The 24,599-nt window shown below is 38.5% G+C and overlaps 1 protein-coding gene across 1 annotated transcript in view; it reads right to left on the reverse strand.

The window, feature by feature from the left end:
* Positions 1–5,782: 5,782 nt before the first annotated feature.
* The window catches only part of dnaaf11 (dynein axonemal assembly factor 11), a 29,648-nt gene continuing 10,831 nt past the window's right edge, over positions 5,783–24,599 (reverse strand). The window contains exons 10-12 of the mRNA XM_022679249.2: positions 19,735–19,830; positions 17,298–17,383; positions 5,783–6,812 (exon numbers count right to left, since the gene is read on the reverse strand). Coding sequence (XP_022534970.2) covers positions 6,614–6,812; positions 17,298–17,383; positions 19,735–19,830 — 381 coding nt within the window. The 3' untranslated portion in view covers positions 5,783–6,613. The remainder of the gene's footprint in view (positions 6,813–17,297; positions 17,384–19,734; positions 19,831–24,599) is intronic.

The following is a 24,599-nucleotide window of genomic DNA, read 5'->3' on the forward strand; positions in this document are numbered from 1 at the left end:
TCCATGAAATAACGCTAATACTCTCCTTTACTGCTCCGTGGAGACGTCTTCAGGTGAACGTTGCGCATTTTTTGAGCATTTCTGCTTGTTTTGCTGGGTCGTGCTAGCCGGCTGGACTGTGGTTAGGTTAGCGTAGCTTCCTTTAGCTCAGCATTAACTTAGCTTAGCCTAGCCTGGCTGGTTAGCGTTCTGGCTGTCAGAAGGCATTAGCCGAGCAATTTTCTTTCCCTTTTTTCCCCAAAAGACAGCCAGCATTGCGGGCGAGCGTGCCGTGGTTGAGTGCTAGCCTGTGCTAAGCTAACGCTGCCTCTAAGCTAACGCTGTCCTGTGTGTATACGCCGTTACTCGGCAACACGTCGGGGGAGTGATACAGGTTTAGTGTGAGAAGGCCGTGATGTCATCACAAATATCATCACGGCTAGAACACTTCTCAACCAATCAGATTGTGAGGTCAGAAATAACTGTTGTATAAATTAATATACAAGTTTGGGGTCACTCAAACAATTTTGTGTTTTCCATGAAAAGTCACACTTATTCACCACCATATGTTGTGAAATGTATAGAAAATAGAGTCAAGACATTGACAAGGTTAGAAATAATGATTTGTATTTGAAATAACATTGTTTTTACATCAAACTTTGCTTTCATCAAAGAATCCTCCATTTGCAGCAATTACAGCATTGCACACCTTTGGCATTCTAGCTGTTAATTTGTTGAGGTACGCTGGAGAAACGCTTCTAGAAGCAGCTCCCACAAGTTGGATTGGTTGGATGGGCACTTCTGGCGTACCATACGGTCAAGCTGCTCCTACAACAGCTCAATGGGGTTCAGATCTGGTGACTGCGCTGGCCACTCCATTACCAATAGAATACCAGCTGCCTGCTTCTGCTGTAAATAGTTCTTGCACAATTTGGAGGTGTGTTTAGCGTCATTGTCCTGTTGTAGGACGAAATTGGCTCCGATCAGGCGCTGTCCACTGGGTATGGCATGGCATTGCAAAATGGAGTGAAAGCCTTCCTTATTCAGAATCCCTTTTACCCTGTACAAATCTCCCACCTTACCAGCACCAAAGCAACCCCAGACCATCACATTACCTCCACCATGCTTAACAGATGGCATCAGGCATTCTTCCAGCATCTTTTCATTTGTTCTGCGTCTCACAAACGTTCTTCTTTGTGATCCAAACACCTCAAACTTGGATTCATCCGTCCACAACACTTTTTTCCAGTCTTCCTCTGTCCAATGTCTGTGTTCTTTTGCCCATCTTAATCTTTTTCTTTTATTAGCCAGTCTCAGATATGGCTTTTTCTTTGCCACTCTGCCCTGAAGCCCAAAATCCCGCAGCCACCTCTTCACTGTAGATGTTGACACTGGTGTTTTGCGGGTACTATTTAATGAAGATGCCAGTTGGGGACCTGTGAGGCGTCTGTTTCTCAAACTAGAGACTCTAATGTACTTATCTTCTTGCTTAGTTGTGCAACGCGGCCTCCCACTTCTTTTTCTACTCTGGTTAGAGCCTGTTTGTGCTGTCCTCTGAAGGGAGTAGTACACACCGTTGTAGGAAATCTTCAATTTCTTAGCAATTTCTCGCATGGAATAGCCTTCATTTCTAAGAACAAGAATAGACTGTCGAGTTTCAGATGAAAGTTCTCTTTTTCTGGCCATTTTGAGCGTTTAATTGACCCCACAAATGTGATGCTCCAGAAACTCAATCTGCTCAAAGGAAGGTCAGTTTTGTAGCTTCTGTAATGAGCTAGACTGTTTTCAGGTGTGTGAACATGATTGCACAAGGGTTTTCTAATCATCAATTAGCCTTCTGAGCCAATGAGCAAACACATTGTACCATTAGAACACTGGAGTGATAGTTGCTGGAAATGGGCCTCTATACACCTATGTAGATATTGCACCAAAACCAGACATTTGCAGCTAGAATAGTCATTTACCACATTAGCAATGTACAGAGTGTATTTGTTTAAAGTTAGGACTAGTTTAAAGTTATCTTCATTGAAAAGTACAGTGCTTTTCCTTCAAAAATAAGGACGTTTCAATGTGACCCCAAACTTTTGAACGGTAGTGTATATTGCTCTACTTGCACTTTAAAAAGTATTACTGTTGCTGGTTGTTTCTCCTAATTACTTGGCTGTTGCAATGAAATTTAAATCCTTTGTGCACTACTGATGTAAAATCGAATGCCGATAACCTAAGTCTAAGTCTAAAACATTTGCCAGTATGTAATGTTGCCATTTCTTTTCACAGCACATATAACCCATATTTTGGCACCAACAATATAAATTTTTAAAGGAGAACTGCAGTGTGAAATGGACTTGGGTTGTAGTAGTGAAACATGGTAACAAATACGAACTTTTGGCAAATAGCCCACCTCCATTCACCCCCTGCATTCCCCCAGAAATATAGCGCTTTTAGCTGATGCTCCCAACAGGCTTGCGATGTTGGTGATACACAGCAAAAACACCAGTGTTGATTTTCAAGAGTTACCAACTTCAGAGTTGTGTAGAGTTGATTTTAGAGGTTTAGAGCTATCTACAGGTTCTCTGTACTGGCAGTGTTAAAATCTGACTGAAGTGGGTGTTGATAGTGTTGTAAGTAAATAACTCTCTCTCAGAGTTTTAGTTTAGGCTCCTCCCACACTCCTCCACAGCCTGACAGAAGCCCAATTTTTTGAAGCCCAATAAGGTAATAAAATCCATTTAAATACTAATTTATTGAATTTTCTGCTGTTAATATATATTTTAGCAAGTGTACAGAAGCTACACAAGAACTAGACAAATACTGTATAATACTAGCTGTTATCTGTCTAACTAGCTTTAGATAGCTTAGCATTTCTGTCAGGCACGGTATATAACATTATATTACATTAAGCTGGCTTTTTAAGAATTGTGGTAAACTACTCTTTTTTAAATTGTTTTTAACTTAATAACAAATAAAATATAGCTGTGAGACTAAAACTGGTTTGTCAGATTTCCCATTACACCCTAAATGCAATTTGACTAGCTGTCTAGCTAGCTAGTTAGGTTAGCTTTTCTGTCATATGCCATTTTAAAGTATATTAATTTAAACATATTAAGCTTTTTAAGTTAACTAACTAGCAGTAGTGTGGCAATCCACTTTATGTTTATAACTGTTCTTAATTTATTAACAAATAAAATGTAGCCGTGTGACTTAAATTGGTTTATCCAATTTCTTATTCCACCTTAAATGTAATTTGTCTAGCTAACTAGCTAGCTGTTGACTGTGTTAGTTAGCTTAGCTTTTCTGCCAGGTGCCATTTTAAAGTATATTAAATTATAATACTAGAGCAAGAGGTCTAGAGCAAATCTAGAGCAAATAGAACCAACACTGTGGAAGTGTAAAAATGACACACTGTAGAGTTTAACTCTATTGAAGATAGAACCAACACTGTAAAAACTCTGATCTGAGTTTTTTTTAACACTATGAGAGTTAATAGATCAACACTGAAATTGAGTTACTTCTATTTCTAACACTGTTGGCTGTGTTGAATTAACTCTAGCCCAGTGAGAATTATATAAACACTTTAAAAGAGATCAAATTAACACTTACAGATTTGATTTAAAACTGGTGATTTTGCTATGTAGGGGCATAGTGTTGCTCACACAAAGAAATCACTATTTTTACACCATTATCAAGCTCAAAGTAGCTCCAAACTCCAAGACACACCCCATGTGTCAAAACTCATTTTACACTGACCTCCACTGAAAGCTAAGAAGGCTTTGTATCTCGTTTGAAACATCTTTTTCATTGGACTGTGACGATATCATCATCAAATGCTGTTTCACTACTCAGTAGAGTTCTAAAATCTCAATTTTAATATCTTTTTTCTTTCTCTGTATCTATCTCTTTCACATGTATCGAGATGTCATGTTCCTGATGTTGCCATTTACACATTAACACTGATGTGCCCATCACCTACTCACACTCATAACTCAGAACCTGTTTCTACATTAGCTTTACCTCTCCATTATCCATTATGTGCCCATCACCTATTCACAGCATGATGCAAACGGCACCAAATTGTACTGTGGGTGGAAAGCGTTTGTCCTGGAATGCTGTGTTCTTTTTCCACCATGCAAAAATAACCGCCCTCAAAAAAACTCAATTTTAGCTTCATCTGTCCACAGAACCTTATTCCAAATTGAAGTTTTGTTTTGGTTTGTTCAAATGTGCTTCAGCTTCAGCATACCTCAAGCGCCTCTGTTTGTGGCGTGTGCTCAGAAAAGGCTTCTTCTGCATTAATTACTCTCCCATACAGCTTCTCCTTGTGCAAAGTGAGCTGAATAGCTAAACGCTGCACACTGACTCCATCTGCAGTAAGATGATGATAATGTAGATCCTTGGAGCTCTGTGGATTGATTGACTATGACTGTTCTCACCATCCTTCTACTCTGATTATCTGAGATTTTTCTTGTTCTGCCACTTCAGGTCTTAACTAGAACTGTGCCTGGGGTTCTTCCATTTTCTTCACTCTGTTCCTCACAGTGGAAACTGCAGCTGAAATCTCTGAGATTATTGAGCTTTTTATATCCTTCCTCTAAACCATGATGTTGAACAATCTTTGTTTTCAGGTCATTTGAGAGTTGTGTTTTAAGGCTCTAATGTTTCCACTCTTAAGAGAAGATGCAAAGAGGGAAAAAACTTGCAATTAGCCACCTTAACTCTTCATCATTAACTGGATTCACCTGTATAAATGTAGGGTCAATGAGCTTATCAAACTATCACATTTTGTGTTCCAGTAATTAGTGCTAAAGGTATTAAAATCAATAAACTGACAAGGGTGCCCAAATTTATGCATCTGTCTAATTTAGTTTAAATAATTAATTCACACTTTCTGTAAATCCTATAAACTTCATTTCACTTCTCAAATATATCTGTGTTCATCTGCTATATGATATGTTTAACTGAAATTGCTGATCTGAACAACCAATGATTTATAAAAGAAAATAATTAAAAAGATCAGGGGTGCCTTTTCATACCACTGTATATGGGTGACGTAGGACCCGTGTGTGTGTGTGTGTGTAATACAAGCCCCCTATGAATCACTACTTGTGTAAAGAAGATGGATGCCATGCAGATGTCAGCACCTGAAACAGGAGTCGCCTGCATCCATTATCTGTTACCTACCTACACACACACACACACACACACACACATCAGAGGACTGAATTTGCTTTAATAATCGTCTAATTCATAAGTAGATTCACAGGCTCAGTTATTACAGCTTTATCACACCAGGTGATGATTCAGCAGATGAGCACTGTCTCTTTACCACCACTGATTTGTATGTGACCACAGTAAAAGTCAATCAAATCGACATTTATAATGTTGCCTGAGCTCTGCCTGTTTAAGTGCCTAAGTGAATTGAAAATAAGAGCTATAATACAAGAAGAAATACTGTTTGGTATTTACCCCATTACCCATAATTCACATTGCCTTGCCATGAGCACACTGTCCAATTCGATTGAGAGTTCTGTGATACACAGGATTTTTTTTCATTGTTGCATGACTACTTGGTATATTTAAAGTAAAGTATCTGTAATGATCATAATAAATCCCTCTATTCAGGCCCAAGAGGTAGGGGGAAGAAATAGGATTCGTTAGCCCTTCAAACTGAGATTTTTTGATGCACACTTTAAATGGAGGAGTATGAGAATCACTGGAAAGATGGCGGAACAAGCGACCAAAGAAAGTATTTTCCTTGTTATAAGTGTGTCAGGGTGTGCCTGGCAAGGAGACGTGGAGGCAGACGTACATGCAGGTAAGGTGGATTTATTTAATAACAAAAAAAAACAAACGAGGAACTAAACTAGACAGAAAATAAACTTAACAGGACAAGGAAGAATAAACAAAGGAATAAACAAGACATAAACAAGAATCAAACAAGAGATAAACACAGGGTAAATACCAAGATGAAACATGGATTGACAAAACAACAGGGGAAGGTGCAAAGACCGACAAACACAGACTGAAATACAATTTGTCGGCTACCAATGCTAAAACAGATGCAGATACAAAACCAGTTAGATAGCAAAGCTAAAACAGCTGTAGCTAAAAGACGTGTTGCCTAGCAAAGTTAAATTAGGAGAAGCTAAAATACCTGTTAGCTATCAATGCTAATGCAGCTAAAGCTAAAAGACATGTGGGCTAACGAAGCTAAATCAGCAGAAGCTAAAAGGTTTGTTGGCTACCATTGCTAAAACCGCTGTGGCTGAAAGACCTGTTGGCTAGAGAAGCAAAATCAGGAGAAGCTAAAAGATTTGTTGGTTATTAATGCTAAAACTGTTGAGAAAAGCGCTGAATCTAGAGCACAATAACAGACAATTTGTCAATGTTACAAACATTAAGGTAAAGCAAGCAAACTGACAACAATTCAAAGAGTATAGGTCATTTATTATCTTATAAGATCTAATCAGCTTTTTCTCATTCGTCACTATAAACTGTACAGTTAAATATGGAATTGGTGCATTTCATGGAGAATTTCAAGTTACTTTGTGGTGTCATTTTGTAGTGTCTTTATAAATGTAATATAATAATAAAAAAATACTATGATGCTCATCCTCCTCTTATCTCTCTGTCTCTGTCAGATAAGTAGGGGAACCTCTGGGTCATCCACAAACTCCTTGGAAAGGGGCTTCTCCTGGATGCCACAGAACTGTAGTCTATGAGAGAACTGCAGGGGACCGTGGGTGGTCTGCTGTTCTTTTGGGACGATGTTGGCCAGGTCTACAGATGAGCATTTGGTGGGATCAACTTCTAACCTCTCATGAGTAGAATTCACCCTGTAGAGGGAAAGAGAAATAAAAAAAAGAGGAGATGGGGTTCACTGAGGTCACTGTGAGATGAAAAATTCCTGTTAATACACAAAGGTCAGAGAGCCTGCAATATGCAGCGGACACAACAAATGCAGCTCTATAGTCAATATTTGTATAGCTAAATTGCATGTTTTGTCTGTGCAAAAGAGCTACAATATTCCAAAGTAATGGATAAAAATATTTTATTATTGGGTATTTCTGGGCATAAGTATAATTTGGGTGATGACTTGATCATAAGTCAAATATAATTATACCACAGTTAGTTCCTTCCCTGTAATTTGATTGGCTGAGAGGAGTTTTATTAGTGACAATATTAGCCGATAATGCACTGTAACCGAAGCTCTCCATGTATTACTCCGCCACATACAGATAATCTAGCAACGATGCAGTGCTTACCAACCAGATGCGATATCATTAAACACCACTGGGAGGCGCTGGATCCTATAGGCACAGTGCAGAAATGCCATGTCTCCAGTAGGCGGCGCAGACAAAGACGCGTGCCTTCAACCACATCACAGCAGTGCCAATATGACATGTTATAGCACCCCTGCTCATGTATTATTGCTTAAACAATTTTTGCACTATCAAGTTCATTACCACTAATTTAGCCTCGCCCTGTGAAAATGTAGGCCCTCCTCAAGAAACAAGACAGTGACCTCCCACACAGCATTGTGTAAGCAAGATGATAGAGTGCAGCACTAAGTGATCAGATAAAAGCAACCATCCAAATATTCTTTAAAAAATCTAAGCAAATTAATGCATTAAATCAAATAACAAAAAGTTGAAACAATACATTGCCCGAAAGTTTGGAATTTTGGAGCAGGACAGCCGCAATGTTAACAGCCCAGCTTGGCATGGTTGAAGCCACAATGCTAACAGACCCAGCTGCAGACACAGGTTTGGCAAGGTTAGAGCAAGTTAGCCACAATGCTAACAGCCAGCAATAACAGATACATCAACCAGATTCGGATGGTTGGAGCACATAAACAGGATAAGGGAGGCGTGGCAGAATACAAAGCTTTAGTTTTAGTTTGAGAAAATGGTGCTCTAGTGTGACATCTACTGGCAGAAAACACGTAATGCAAGGCGCCGAGTGGTCCAGTGGTTTAAAGCGCTGCCACTATGAGCGGGAGGTTGCAGGTTTAAACCACCGCTCATGCAGCTTTGCCATCAAGCTGCCGGAGCTCAGAGGGAGCACAATTGACCCTGCACAATTGGCGCGCTCTCTACCCACCTCAAGCGTCTGTGAACTGATGTAGCGGAACTGAGTTGCTGCACTTTCCCTCAAGCACGGCTGTGATGCATCAGCAGCTGCTTGACAAGAGGCAGTGGCTGGCTTCACATGTATCGGAGGAAGCATGTGTTAGTCTTTACCCTCCTGGTGTGTTGGGGCATCAATAGTGATAGGTGTCCTAATGAGTGGGTTGGGTAATTGGCTGAGCAAAATTGGGGAGAAAATGGGGAAGAATTTGAAATAAAATTATGAAAAAAGAAAACCCATAACGCTGCTTTAAAGGAGAACTCTGGTGTAGTAAAACATGATAAAACAGTTGAATAGCACACCTCTGCTCTCTCGCAGCTTTCTGAGATCCAGTAATTTTGTGCTTTTTGCCCAGCACTCTTTACAAAGAACACTTCGGGGCATCCACTTGCCCCTGCAGATGAATAGGTTTTTACACTGTTATCCAGTTATTAAAGTTATTAATGCCTTGTATAAAATTATTAATATCTCATTTTATATGTCAGGGCTCTCTGGATTGTACCAATGAGGTGTGGAGCTACTTTGAGCCTGGATACCGGTGCAAAAAAGCTATTTATCAGGGGCATGCGGATGAGCTGAAGCGGCCGTTAAAGAGTGTTGGGCAAAAAAGGCAAAATTCCTGGATCTCAGAAAGCTGCTGGAGAGTGGAGGTGAGCTATTCAACAAAGGTGGGTATTCTTTATCATGTTTTACTACACCAAAAGTAAATTCTCATTTAAATACATAGTTTAACAGATATAGGATTTACAGATACAGGTTTAACACGTAAATCATCGCACACTCCTTAAACTGTGTCTAAACATTGCCCATGCTGATTTTTTAAAAATGATCTAAATTAATTGTAATTTTAATTTGCTTAATTGCAAATTCTTGGCTCAAAGAGTGTGAATTCAATGTGTTTTTCTATCTGTTTCTTCTATTCTTTAACAGTTTATGTTTAGCAGGCATCTAACCCTCCTTCTTCTGTCTCTCTCTCTCTCTCTCTCTCTCTTTCTAAATTAGTGTATCTGTTGCAGGGCTGGTGTATCTTGGACTGTTGGCTTTTAAAATAAATCAACAGGAATTAAATTAGGCCTGCTGCTGGGCCCTGATTGGCTTCCATATTACTGATAACACCCAGTGACATTCTACCTCCTGAGCCAGTGGTACACACACACACACACACACACACACACATACACACTTAATTTACTTTACTAAGACAGCAGCAATAGCTCTTAATCACTGTTGGATCTGGCAGAGAGGTACACAGATATACAGCATGGGCGTGTATGTGTGTGAATGTGTGAGTGAGTGTGTGTGTGTGTGTGTGTGTGTGTGTGTGGCAGAGGTCAGGTTGCAGGTGACTGTGCAAATTTCCTTCCCATTTTATTAACACTGTATTAGCATTTTTATTGCAGGCGTAATGTGTGTGAAAATGATGGCCTCCAGTCTGAGCTAATAAAGCCAGCTGAAGGACACACGGACATGCGTCCCACACACACACACACACACACACACACACACACACACACACACACACACAGATACGTGTAAATACTTTTACAAAAGATTCCTACATTCAGTGGAGCTTCTATGGGTGCCAGGGGTGGCCAAGCCCATAACCAAGTATGCAGACATATCTACTCATGAGCCAATCTACTCAAGTGATGCAACACTGAAGAAGCATAGTTGTATTATTTAAGAACAATGTTTTTTAAAAAACAGATACACACAGCGCTGCAAGTCAAATGCAGACAAGTGGAGAAGCTCACATGCTTTATATGCACCAAAGCTTTATTTAAAATAAAATAAGCGGGGGGCACCGAGTGGTCCAGCAGTCTAATGCGCTGCCACCATGAGCAGGAGGTCGCAGGTTCGAACCCCCGCTCATGCAGCTTTGCCATCAAGCTGCCGGCGCTCAGATTGGCCGGGCACAATTGGCCCTGCTCCCTCCGGGTGGGTTCCCTTCTACGGTTATTTCTGCAGCACAGGGCGTCTGTGAGCTGATGTATCGGAGCCGAGTCGCTGCGCTTTCCTCCAAGCGTGCTGGCTGCACGGCAATGCTGCATCAGCAGCAGCTTGAAAAGAAGCGGTGGCTGACTTCACATGTATTGGAGGAAGCATGTGTTAGTCTTCACCCTCCTGGTGTGTTTGGGAGATTACTAGTGATAGGGGGAGTCCTAATGAGTGGGTTGGGTAATTGGCCATGTAAATTGGGAAGAAAATGGGAAAAAATTATAAATTAAATTATAAAAAATAAAATAAAATAAAATAAGCATTCAAACAGACACGTACGTCACAGCTCTACCTGACCCAGCTCGAGGAAAGCGGTGGGAAATCTCGGTCTGACCCCGCCCAAGTTCGGGTCGGGCCTCAGGTTGAGTCGGGTTCGGGCAGAGAATCTAAGCTCTAATTCACATACTATGTTGACCTAGTATTGTAAAGCAGCATTTTTATTTTAGCTCTCTCTACAGTCAGGAAGTGTTCTTCAGAGTCACCCCTACAGAACATGTTTTACACATGCATTTCTGGACAAGCTAAGACAAAAACAACTGTTGTTGAAATAATAAAAATAAGCAAAAAGAGTAATATTACAGATTTTTACATTAATATTGCTTGGGTTATATGAGTGTAAAAGAGTTACTACGGGCGATAGGTGTCCAAAATTTCACTTAACCAAAGTTACGTAGTGCAGCTAGCAGCGTGCCGAGCTCAGTGTTGCTGTGTTGATGTTTGTAATTTTATGGTTTAAATTAAAATTGGCTGAAAACCACCCAAGCAGAAAACAAGCTTTTATATGCTGGCATGCCTAAAGTAATGGAATAGCAGTATGTAAAAGGATCATGAAATGTTATTCAGGAGAGAGCTTGAGAACGCCCACACCTGTATAAGTTGTGAGGTGATATCTTGTAAGTGAGCTATTGATACAGCGTTCTGTTATGCATCTGACTTGTTGATCCTTTGACATTTGTCTACAGACTTTTCCATGAAGGTCATATTTGTGCAGGCTTTGCTGCAAAGTAGAGCAGTGCACCATCACTCCAAAGTGTTATAAATCTCCCTGAAGGTCTTTTGCAAGTAAATGAGGGTTCTGAATTGCCTTCCAAGAAATACTACCAGCAGTTCACTTTGAAAGTTGTCTTGGTCTTCCAGACCTCAATTTAACCTCCAATGTTCCTGTTAACTGCCATTTCTTAATTACATTACAACCTGAGGAAATGGCTACCGAAAATACTCTATCTTCTAATAGCTTGCTTTGTGGGTTTCAATTATTTTAATACTTAAAAATACAGGAAACTAGAGCTAGAAGAGCTCATGGATGCTGACTGTGGGGCAAGGTCTGGGGAGTCAGAGCGTTAATAAAGCTTTGAAACTGACATTACCAGGTCTTTTCTAAATATGGTCGAGAACTAAGCCAATTATGGTCATAGACCATGGTAAAAGCGATTAGACAGCTCAAATTTCTTGGGAGGCCTAACACAGACATGAAGATCTTTTCTATCTTATCTATATACAGCTCTGGAAAAAAATACAAGACCACTAAAAATTACGAGTTTCTTTGATTTTACCAAATTGAAAACTTCTGGAATATAATCAAGAGGAAGATGGGTGATCACAAGCCATCAAACCAAACTGAACTACTTGAAGTTTTGCACCAGGAGTTGTATAATGTTATCCAAAAGCAGTGTGTAAGACTGGTGGAGGAGAACATGCCAAGATGCAAGAAAACTGTGATTAAAAACCAGGGTTATTCCACCAAATAATGATTTCTAAACTCTTACAACTTTATGAATATGAACTTCTTTTCTTTGCATTACTTGTTATGTCAGCCATTTCTCATTTTCTGCAAATAAATGCTGTAAATTACAATATTTTTATTTGAAATGTGGGAGAAATGTTGTCTGTAATATATAGAATAAAACAAAAATATTCATTTTACTCAAACATATACCTATAAATAGCAAAATCAGAGAAACTGACTCAGAAACTGAAGTGGTCTCTTATTTTTTTTACAGAGCTGTAGATGTTGTTTATTGTGGAAAACTGTACAACTGAAACAAGAATCTAGTACCCTGTTGGATGCCTCCAGCCTAAATACAAGCTGAGATATGGTTGTGTATGGAGGTATACAGGTTCTGTATGGTATCCTGCAGCACAGATGTTTGTTGCAGTTGTGCCTGTAGATCCTGTATGCTCACAGGTTACTGAACCTGGCGTTTCAGTTGGTCCCAACCAGGCAAATAAAAAAGTGTTATTGTTGAACATTATCCTGCTGAAAAATGTTAGTTGAAAGCCATACCGTGAGAGGCATAACATGTGGCTCCAGGATGTCCTGCACATGTCACTGAACTCATATCACTACTAGGGGTGAATGTGTGTTGTGTAATGTGATGGCACTCCAGATCAAAATGAAGGGAAGAAGGCCTGTATATTCAAACACGGCTGTCTTCAGATCCGAAACAGAATCTGAATTTGCCTCCATTGACAATACCATTCCAAATAAAGGTGACAGTGGCTGACTGACAAACAACCTTGATAGAGGGCAAATGGGCCACATTATTTCCTGATCTGAAGAAATTCAAGAACAGATGCGAAAACAACATTATTGATCATCTATCAGTCTGGAAAAGGTTACAAAGTCATTTCTAAAGCTTTGGGACTCAAGAGAACCACAGTGAGAGCTAGTAAATATTTTTTGGACTGAAGTGACAAAAGTGGAACTTTTTAGAAGATGTGTGTCCCGTTACATCTGGCATAAATCTAACACATAATTTCAGAAAAAGAACATCATACTGAACGTGGTAGTGTGATGGTCTGGGGCTGCTTTGCTGCTTCAGGGTCTGAACAACTTGCTAGAATAGATGGAACCAGGAACTCTGCTCTCTACCAGACAATCCTCATTGCCAGTTATCATTAAAGCTAAATTGCAGTTGTTGCCGCCAATTTTTCACACAGAGCTAGATTGGTTTGGATAGTTTTTTTTTCTTAAAAAAATTAAATCATAATTTAAAACGTTCTTCGATCATCTTTGTCTTATTATATACACCACTGTATATAAGGGTATAATATATATATATAGTTTATAAGACATTTAAGAGCATTGCAGCAATCCATGGTGCGTAATTTTATTTTAGTCAATAAGTATACACAATGCATGCTCTGCTACATGGCATGACTCCCACAGAACAGAAGAAAGCCATAACAAAATTCCGGTTTCAAAGTGCCCACAGCCTGTCTACAGGAAAGTAGAGCAGTGCAGAGTGCTAATTAGATGAAGAGGCGTAAATAAATAGTTATATCAATTCAAATGAACCCCCCTCTCTCTTCCTCCCATCTCTATCTCTCTCTTTCTCTCTCTCTCACACACAAACAGACACACACACACATATTGCCTGCTATATTTCAGCACTGGAGTGAAGGTGACCGGTCTAGACCTCCCACAGTGAACTGCTGAGCAGAGAGGATGAGAGAGAGAAAGCCTGCATGAGAGAAAGACGAGGGTGTGCAAGACAGAGAGCAAAAAAAAAAAAGCACAGCAAAACAGAAAAAGACAGCGAAAGAAAAACAGAGCGAAAGAGGGTGTACGTTATATAAAGAGAGGATAAGATGTGTAGTCATGACTCAGTAGCACTCTTCATATCTGCTGTATGTGTGTGTGTGTGTGTGTGTGTGTGTGGTGGGGGTGGTGTGGATGGGGCAGAACATGTTCCAAAGCACCAAAGCAGCGGTGCTTTCTAATCTCACTCCCATGAAACATGAGCATTTATCACTGAGCTTCTGTTATCAGTTCCAGTAATCACACACGAAGGCCAGGCAGCCTTTATTAGGGTCAAAGGAGCTTATGAATCTTATAAAAATCCCACCTAACACAAATGTACACACACACACACACAGTTTCAAAGTGTTGTCCTCGTCAGGGTTATCCGTAACGTGTGTGCTACATTTTGCCCATAAACTAGAAGACCTTCTGCAGATGCTTTTCCCATCAAATCCAATAGTTGGGCCTTCAGTAAAAAATAACAGTAAAACTGATCATAAACTACACAAGATGAGAAAGGACAGGGCATGTGTGTCCTTTCATGTTTCATCATGACAAATTCTGCTGAATCTAAACACTGAAAACTACATTGTAACCCAATCCATCCTCTAAACTACTACTACAGACTAGACTAGAGGTTAAATTTTGAGAAGTGTACCTCTTGGTGAGAGATCACTGACTGCTGGAAATGCTGTATCTCTGCAACACAGTGAAAAGCCCTATCTAGATGGGATTAGTTTCTCAGGGGGTTCTGGGGTCATTTTCTCTCATAAAAATCACAGAACTCTGTGGTCCTCCAGTAATTTTAGTACCCTCCAGACGCACATCTCTGAGTTTCATCCCCTCACATTTAATAAAATAGCTATTTGTCCACTGCCACACACCATAATTACACACTGGGCATACGTTTCCAGGGAGATCCAGGGAAACACAACAGCATGTGGAAATGGAGGAGCTACTGAACGCGATGTCATGTGACAGAGAAAAAAGCCTAAGAACTCACTGGTCCTCCTGTTTTTTTCAACTGCAGTCCGGATGCAGGAGTTTTATCACTATTTTTCACAGACATCCCCCCTAAGAAACTAATCCCGTCCGTATAGGGCTTATGACATTTTGCACAATTGACAGACTTTGTTGGGGGGGGGGGGGGGCTAATTGCCTGCCACCTAGGTCATCTGTCAGCCAGCAACCATCATCTTAATTTGAAGTGGTGTCCTGAATGAGAAACCTTGAATGCTATGGAAGGAAATGTATCCAGGTTATGTTTGGAACTCTAATGGACTAATTTTTGTCTCCAACTCTGGATTTCTGCCTTGTCCTCTCTAATGTTTTTTTTACATTGCCGCCCATTTTTGTATTTTTGATTTACCGTGCACAACGCTGTTTTTGAACTGATCTCTGTATGTTGTTTATATTTGCTGCCATTTTGTAACTGACTCTGCCTGCCCCTAACTACTTTTGTAAGCCTAAACCCTTTGTAAATAAAGTGTGTGACTTGTATCTGCAAGTGTCTGTCATGTGTCTGGCCAGCATGACAGTAGCTAAATGTTCTTAAAATGTTCTCTGTTCGCTGTGGTCATATGTGGGTATTGTTTAAAAAATTTGATAATCTGATACGCCACCCTGAATTTGATACTATACTCAAACAATACTTTTTTGATACCTTTTTTAAATTGCAACCAAAAAATAATAATTATTCTCACACAGCATATTTATTTAACAGCCGACACGAGTAATCTCATTCTCATACTGTCACCAGGAGAGGTTTCCATTTTTTGGATTTTGGATCAAACAATGAGCATGTTTGTGGTGCTTTATATACTGCTTAAAACTATAAATCTTTTATTTAAGCATAATGCTGGATATAAAAATATCAGCATTAGATTGGCAAAATTCAAATATATTTATATTAGTGGTGCCAATAACTTAAACATTGATTATAATTTGCGCGAGAGAAAGCAAGTGAGCAAGAAAGAGAGTGAGAGAGGAAACTGTGCGAGTGAGGAAGTTTCATGCAAAGCATCAAAAACAGGCACCAACTTTTTTTTTTAAATGATTGTTGAATTTCGATACCCAGCCCTATGCAGGACATCCTGCAGCCACATGCATTGCCTCCTTTTCAGAAGGAGAATGCTTGCCCACACACAGCAAGTTGTTTCCCATGATTGATTTCCAGGGGCATTTGCAGCGCAATTTCCCCTGTTGAAAAGTATGTTGTGGTAACTGACACCACAAAGGTCATAAAGATAAAGAGTGACCTTAAAAGGAACAGAAAGGAAGTCATCTCCTTCAGAAACATTAACTTAATCAGCCCAAAAGCTGTTTGTAATCTAAAAACGCAATGTAAGTTGGTGATGAATGTTGGTAAAAACGATCCACCATAGTAAGAGAAAATCCACAGTTAGATCAAACTAAGCTTGAAGTTGGCCGAGCTGGCCTGCTTAATAAAGCAGACTCCAGATTTAGTCTTTGGGAAAAAAAATGGCAGAGAAAATACCTGTCTACTGCCAACTCCAACTCTACTGACAGCAGCTCTCACTGCCAAACACACTAGACAAAGTCATCAAACATTAAAAACCCAACTCTTACACACAAAGCTCAAATAAAGACCCAAATAAACACTAGTGAAAATTTCAGTACTGCACAGAACTAATGGAACTCAAAGGGGGAGCAAGAAATTAAGCCAATTTTATTATTAACAATGTCATTTTCTGTGACTTTTATATGGTACTTATGGGTAAAATCTCGCAAAAAATAATTTCTCCTTTTTTTCACTAACTAACACTGAAACGAGTTGAATTACTGTATTTCTCGCACTATAAGGTGCACCTGATTATAAGGCACACTACCAATAAACATTTATTTTCTGGTCTATTTTTTATATGTAAGGCGCACCAGATTATAAGGCGCATTTTTATCGACTCAAGTAAGGCACAGGGGAGTCGCAATGTTTTCCTTCTAATTCAAGACTCTAGCAGGTCTTGGTGCCTGTAAAGCTAAGCTAAATTAATTAAACAAAACTCTAATTCTTTAAATAAAAAATAATTCAGACGAGTCAGACGCTGGATGTTAATCTACACAGATTTCTGTGAACACTGTTTATTTGGGTGTAAAGCGCTTCTGTTCATTTACAGTAAGCTTCAATTTTCAGATTTCCACTAAAGCTGGAGCATTAGCATTAGCGGCTTACTGCTAGCGGTAATGCTAATGCTGCTCCAACAGTGCTAGCTGGGGTTAGCAGCAGGCTGCAGGCCGATAATACTCACCTCCGAATGGCCAAAGAGCTAACGCTTAGTGCCGATAGCAGCTAATGCTAAAGCTGCTCCAGCAAGGCTACCTGGGGTTAACAGCAGGCTAAAGGCCGATAATACTTAACTCTGGACAGCCAAAGAGCTAGCGGTTAGTGCGTTTAATACCAGATTATTAGGCGCACTAATAATTTTTAGGAAAATTATGGGATTTTAGGTGTGCCTTATAGTGCGAAAAATACGGTAGAAGAATATTAGTCAATCAACATGACCAACAATTGCTAATCATTTGTAGAGATGTCACTTTGAGATACTGTTTTATCACACTGCTCTTCAGTTCCATCACAATGGACTCATAAAACCTTCAGATATAAAGCAGCACCTGTGCAGAGCAGGAATAAAAATACAGAATGCTTGCTTACCTGGCCTTTTCCTCCATACTGCTGTTGCTGCTTTTACCAGTGGATGATTTATGTATGGTTTTCTTTATTTTAATCTCTCCATGTGCCTGAATAAACAGAAATATGCATATAAATAGAGGATTTCATCATGGCTGAAGATGTGAACAACGAATTGACCAACAGTGGGGAAAATAATTATTTGATCCCCTGCTGATTTTGTATGTTTACCTACTTACAAAGAAATGAACAGACTTTCATTTTATGGTAGGTTTATTTTAACAGAAAGAGACAGAATATCAACAAAAAATTCAGAACAAAAATGTTAAATTTAGGATATAAATGAATTTGCATTTCATTAGGTGAAGTAAGTATTTATAATTCAATTCAATTTAATTCAATTTTATTTATATAAATTATAGATTATTATAAATCTGATCTCCGTTCAACCAGTAGGTATTCTGACCCCCACATGTGCCCATGAGGCAAACAGATTTGTCCTATGCCTTTAAGAAAGTTTCTCTTTTCTATTTTGTACCCCTAACCCTTGAATTGGGACAGCCATTCAAGCACCTGATATATACAACTCTGGAAAAAAAGAGACCACTTAAAAATGAGTTTCTTTTATTTTACCTAATATAATCAAGAGGAAGATGGATGATCACAAGCCATCAAACCAAACTGAACTGCTTGAATTTTTGCACCAGGAGTAAAGACATAAAGTTATACAAAAGCAGTGTGTAAGACTGGTGGAGGATAACATGCCAATATACATACAAACTGTGATTAAAAACCAGGGTTATTCCACCAAATTTTAATTTCTGAACTCTTAAAACAGTTTCCATCAATAAGCGTATCCGTTTACTTTAATACTGTAATAATTTTCTGTCCTCATTTCATTCACACATATAAAGATTTAGTCCATTTCTGGTACATTTTATGTTAGCACAAAGCTAAATACAATGCATATTTTTGGTTGTAAAAGCAAACATTAAACATAAAAACTACATGTATTTTATGTGACAATTAATCCATTTCCTTGAATTTAGGAGTGATAGCATCTCGCTCAGTAAAGCCTAAAGCTATTTTTCATTTTGAACAAAACGTCTACAGCCTAGTCAGGCTACCTGCTTGTTTTACAGTCAGTGATGTATGCAGGACTCCCAGAATCTTTTTTTTTTCTTTTACAGGAGCAACTAATTAATTAGTATGCAAATTAGGAGTCACAGAGTTGTGTGTAAGAGTGAGGCAGAGCCTAATATAGTAATTTAATGCAAATATCAGGCTTACTGGAGCAGTTACTCTCATGTTATCACAGTGCACTTTATATAATTTAGAAGGCTCTAATAATAGGCTCATTGTGTGGGTACTGTATCATTTATTATGGTACAGTATGCAGAACTATAGGATGGGTCTCATTTTACTAGAGATAATTAATTACAGTTTATTTAGTCTATTTTATGAGGGTTTGTCATTTAGACAAAGTGGTGTGAAAAAGGTTACTTTTAGTTCATATAAAATTAACTATATAATATAAAAACAATTAAGTCAATGTATTTTTTTTATTTATTAAATAACTAATGAACTGGTGATAAATACCTTGGTTAAGCACTTTTACCTGCTTTTATTCTTTGAGGAAAAGTTATCTGTAAGCTAATTAGTAAATGAATGCAAATGTATGCAATGTTTTTACTGTTTGCACATTACTCACCTACTGGGGTTTATTATTCCAAAAAATCCCACTTCTCTAAAAATCCAAACTCCGGAGCTGGAGCTACTATTTAATATAGAGAGCAACTTTAGTTTTTTTCGTCATATATTTCTGTCACACTGGTCACTGTGGACCCATATGACTCATCTGCTCCTCTGCTGTGACTGATATCAGTTCACGTTATCATGTTCTAGCATGATGACTTAACCAGTACTAGTCCAGATTTCTTTATCTTAATACTCCCTGCCCTGATAATCTAGCTGCAAGTGGACCACAGAGTATGAATGTGAACATTGAAAAGAATTAAAATGCCCCTCCACTAGTGATTGAAATAAATTACCTATTAACTACTGTAGCTATGGTTAGTGAACCTTAGCTGAAGCTCAGTGCTTACTCGCTGAGAAGAAAATTAGCCAGCTTGGAATCTGTCTTCTGGGTCCTTCTTGGCTCTAAGCTTTCTTCATCTGTTGAAATCACTGCAAATATATTCTCTAATTTTCATCACCCTTCGGAGTGATGAGGGGGAAAAAGGGCCATCTATCCACCAGAGCCAGCAAGGCCAATTGTGCTCTGTCTGGTCTCGGGTAGCTAATGGCAAGCTACATGAACAGGATTCGAACCAGCATACCAGACAGTTTTAATAAGAACATATTGGCTGAGCGTTTTAGCGTTTTCTTCAGCATATTGGAAGATACTGAAATAATGCATTATTAGATTATATTAACAGTATATTAAAATACACTCCAGTACCTTTGGCATAGTGAGAAGCAGATGGCCGGTGGTTTGAGATCTCTGGGCTGTGCTGCTGTCAGGTTTCACCTCAGCATCTAAAACCAACTGGAAGACCTGCAAATACAAACAAACACACACACACACACACACATATAATATAATATAATATAATAACCATGGTGAGAAGATATTCTGCTAAGAGTTTAACCTCATATTGTGCTTTCACCAGTTTCTTCTATGCTTACATATTTGTCACATTTAACAGCTTCAAATCATCAAACGAATTACCGTATTTTTCGCACTATAAGTGGCACCTAAAATACCAAAAATCGTCAGTGTGTCTTATAATCCAGTGCGCCCTATTTTTCCAGTCAGGTTGTAAGTACAGGGTTATAAAAGAGTTTCAGTTTTGTTCACCAGCAGTATTAGCATTAGCGACTAAATGCTTGAAGCACTAGCTCTTTGGCTGTTCAGAGATGAGTATTATTGGCCTGTAGCCTGCTGCTAATCCAAGCTAGCACTGCTGGAGCAGTATTAGCATTAACAGTATCTTTACTTAACTTAGCTTTGCTTTGCTTTACAGGTCTCGCCACCCAGTGGAAAGACCTGCTGAATTTGGAAGGAAAACTAAAGCTAAGATAAGCTAAGTAGACAAAACTGTAATTCTTAAAAAAAAAAAAAAAACATTTTCTTTTAAAGTCAAACAAGCGCTGAATGTTAATCTACATAGATTTCTCTCCTGAAAACTGTTTATTTGGGTGAGTAAAGTGCTTCCGTTTATTTTAAGTAAGCTTGCTTTGCAGATTTTCAGTGAGGAACCCTGAGTGTTCCGGTAAGCCAGGGAAATATTATTTAGCAGTTTGCCCCATGTAGATTGTTTTAAACAAGCAGGCTACATGCCGATTACACTCTGAATGGTGAAAAAGCTAGCGTGGTTAGGTTAGCAAGTAAGGCCAATGCTGCGACAACAGTGCTAGTCGGGGTTATCTGCAGGCTACAACCCAATAATACTCACCTTTAAACGGCTAAAAAGCTAGCGCTTAGCGGCTAATGCTAATACTGTCTTGTGTCTCTGTGCTTGAAGTCTAAACTGAAACTCCTGTATAACTCTGTACTTCAGCATAGTGAGTTTACTGTTTCTGACTACTTGACTAGTAGAATTCATTCAGGTGCACTGATGATTTTGGGGAAAATTAAAGAATTTTAAGTGCACCTTATAGCGCAAAACATATGGTAAATTGATACACATCAAATGTAACATACTGATTACAAGCAAATTGCATTTGTTACCGCCAAAGTGGGGCAGCATTAGCATTAGACAAAAATGAGACAAAAGATACTTCTGAGGTTAAAGAAGTCAGAACTGAGAATTTGGTTTTAGACATATTTGAGATCTGGAGGGATCTATTTTTGTCTTAATTTAATCTCTTTCCAGATTCAGTAAAGCAATGAAAAAGCTAGCCTATTTAAGCAACCCAAGCAACAGGGTCAATTTTATTCTTGAACATTTGAACAGAAATAGTTTAGCATATTTCAGTGTACAACTAATTTATGCTTGATTAAAATATTTTTGAATGCAGTATATAGTGTAGGACTGCAATCATTATGCCATCTTATATCTCATCTTTGATTTCCATAAACAACAGTTATTATCAGACCCACTCTAGTGACTGGATTTCCTGTCAGGTTTCTAGAGTTTTTACTGAACTGGGAAAATGAGCTTTAAGCTATATTGCACCAGACAGCTGAAATTCACTACAGGAAACTTTTAAATTCAGCTTACTGGTGTCACTAAATCATTTTAAACTTTTAATATATAACCACCTTCAGACAGCCTGTACCTGTTTTAGTTTTTAGTTTATTATTTTAATTATTTTGTCTTTTTAGTTATCTAATTTTATAATTTACCTTTGAGCCCTTTTATTTTATTTATTTTATTACTGGTTTTACTTTTTTATTTCATTTATTTCTTCCTTTTATTTATATATATATATATATATATATATATATATATATATATATATATATATATATATATATATATATATATATATATATACAGTGAGTCCAAGTATTTGATCCCTTGCTGATTTTCTTTGTTTGCCCACTAATAAAGACACTATCCTTCTGCACTTTTAATGGTAGATATATTCTAACATGGAGAGACAGAATATCAAGACAAAAATCCAGAATATAATTTTAAAGAATATATTTTAATTAATTTGTATTTCAATGAGGAAAATAAGTATTTGATCCCTCTTGCCAAACACACTCAATACTTAGTGGCAAAGCCTTTGTTTGCAAGCACAGTGGTGAGACATTTCAAGTTTAGCACACACACCAGGGGGAATTTTGGCCCACTCTTCTTTGCAGATCCTCTCTAAATCATGAAGGTTGGTGGGCTGTCGCTTGGCAACTCTGACCTTCAGCTCCCTCCATAGATTTTCGATCGGATTGAGGTCTGGCGACTGGCTGGGCCACTCCATGACCTTAATGTGATTTTTCTTGAGCCAATCCTTTGTTGCCTTTGCTGTATGTTTAGGGTCGTTATCATGTTGGAAGACCCAACCACAGCCCATTTTCAGATCCCTGGCAGAGGGGAGGAGGTTGTCCCTCAGGATTGTGCGGTACATGGCTCCATCCATCTTCCCAGTGATGCGGTGAAGTAGCCCTGTACCCTTGGCAGAGAAACACCCCCAAAACATTATGCTTCCACCTCCATGCTTGACGGTGGGCACAGTGTTCTTGGGGTCATAGGCAGCATTTTTCTTCCTCCACACATGGCGGGTGGAGTTGAGGCCAAAAAGTTCAATTTTGGTCTCGTCTGACCACAAAACCTTCTCCCAATAACTTGGTTCATCTTTCAAATGATCATTGGCATACTTGAGGCGCGCCTCCACATGTGCTCTCTTCAGCAGGGGTACCTTTCGGGCACTGCAGGATGTGAATCCATTGTTGCGCAAAGTGTTGCCAATTGTTTCCTTGCAAACTGTGGTCCCAGCTGCCTTCAGGTCATTTGCTAACTCCTGCCGAGTGGTTGCAGGACGATTTCTGACCGTTCTCAGCATCATTGCCACCCCACGAGGCGAAATCTTCTTTGGAGCACCGGGCCGAGGTCTGTTGATTGTCATGTTATACTCTTTAAACTTTCTGATAATTGCACCAATAGTTGTTACTTTCACATCCAACACCTTACTAATCTTTTTGTAGCCCATTCCAGCTTTGTGAAGGTCAACAATTCTGACTCTGAGGTCCTGTGACAGCTCTTTGGTTTTACCCATGTTGGAGACTTGAAATCTGTGTGATCTGTCTGATTCTGTGGACAGGTGTTTTTCACACAAGTGATTAGTGAGAACAGGTGGCTTCAGGTCAGGTAACAAGTTGATTGGGAGTGTCTAACTGGTCTGTAAAAGCCAGAACTGCTAATGAATACTAAGGGATCAAATACTTATTTCACTCCATGAAATACAAATCAATTAATATATATTCCTTAGATTTATTTTCTGGATTTTCTTTTTAATATTCTGTCTCTCCATGTAAGAATACATCTACCATTAAAAGTATAGAATGATCATGTCTTTATTAGTGGGCCAACGAAGAAAATCAGCAAGGGATCAAATACTTCTTGGACTCACTGTATATATATATATATATTTTTTTTTTCAACATAGTATTATTATTTTTTTAGTTCCAGCATATACTTTTAATAATCGTGGTGTTATTTTAGACCTTTATTTCTTTAATTGTGTTAATATTTTATTATTCTTATTATTTATGTCTTTGTTTTTTTGCGTTACATTTCAGCCTGTCTGCATATCCTTTTATTCTGAATGATTTTATTTGTTTTTAATTAAATCTTATATTGTTTGCTTGCTTTTATAATTTAAACTTATTTTCATTCCCATTAATTTTGTACATGCTCAGCTGCATTAAAAAAATTAGGGTTAACCTCAATGTATTTACCAAGGGAGAATAAAGGTTGATTAATTGATTGATTGAATGATACAACAGATGAATAACACTGTATAACCGTAGAATAGTAGTAAAACACAATTCCCAGCAAAACAACAATCATTCATTGGCTATGAAAAAAAATATATATATATATAACTGGCTATTAAATCATACAGAATCCAGGACCAACTGAGTTACTGATACCATATAATAAATTGTACAGTGTGCATACCATATATTTATATATTTAACCACAATAGCTATTATATATGTATATAGTAATCGTTATATCCTTGTACCGTTCTATTATTGTAATAAGAATGACAGTATTTCATAGCTACTGTGATTAAATGTACCATGTACATACTGTAAAATCTAGCAACAGCAGCTTATTGCTCTCAGTGGAGGCCTGCAGATACTAAATGGTTGGGGGATAGAGGTCAAAAATGACAATTGTCACAAGTGGTCAGCACATAAATCCTCTGCCTTCAAGTCAGGAAAATATAGATTTTTAGATTTTTTTTTCACTTTGAATAAGGTCACCCACAGGTCAGAGAGATGGTGCCACGTAATCAGAGGATCACAGGTGTAACAGATTCTTTTCTGCAATCCTGCTGAAACTCTGGATTAGTCAGGTGTTAGTGTGTTGTGTGTGTGTGTGTGTTGTGTGTCTTTATGTGTGTGTTTGTTGCATTTTAATAGACCTTGAACTCTGAACTGTCACTGTAAAGGTGATCTATACACCTACCACACACACACACACACACACACACACACACACAACCACACACACACAGGTCTAAAGTGGAATCCAAACTAGTGTCACTTGAGAAGTGATCTACAATGCCATCAATCACACTGTCCAATCAGAGTTAACCAAATTCAATCTCCATCCATAAATACTGAGACACACACACACACACATGTGC

The sequence above is a fragment of the Astyanax mexicanus genome, chromosome 4 (genome assembly GCF_023375975.1).
Source record: "Astyanax mexicanus isolate ESR-SI-001 chromosome 4, AstMex3_surface, whole genome shotgun sequence".
In the NCBI taxonomy this organism is placed as follows: domain Eukaryota; kingdom Metazoa; phylum Chordata; class Actinopteri; order Characiformes; family Acestrorhamphidae; genus Astyanax; species Astyanax mexicanus.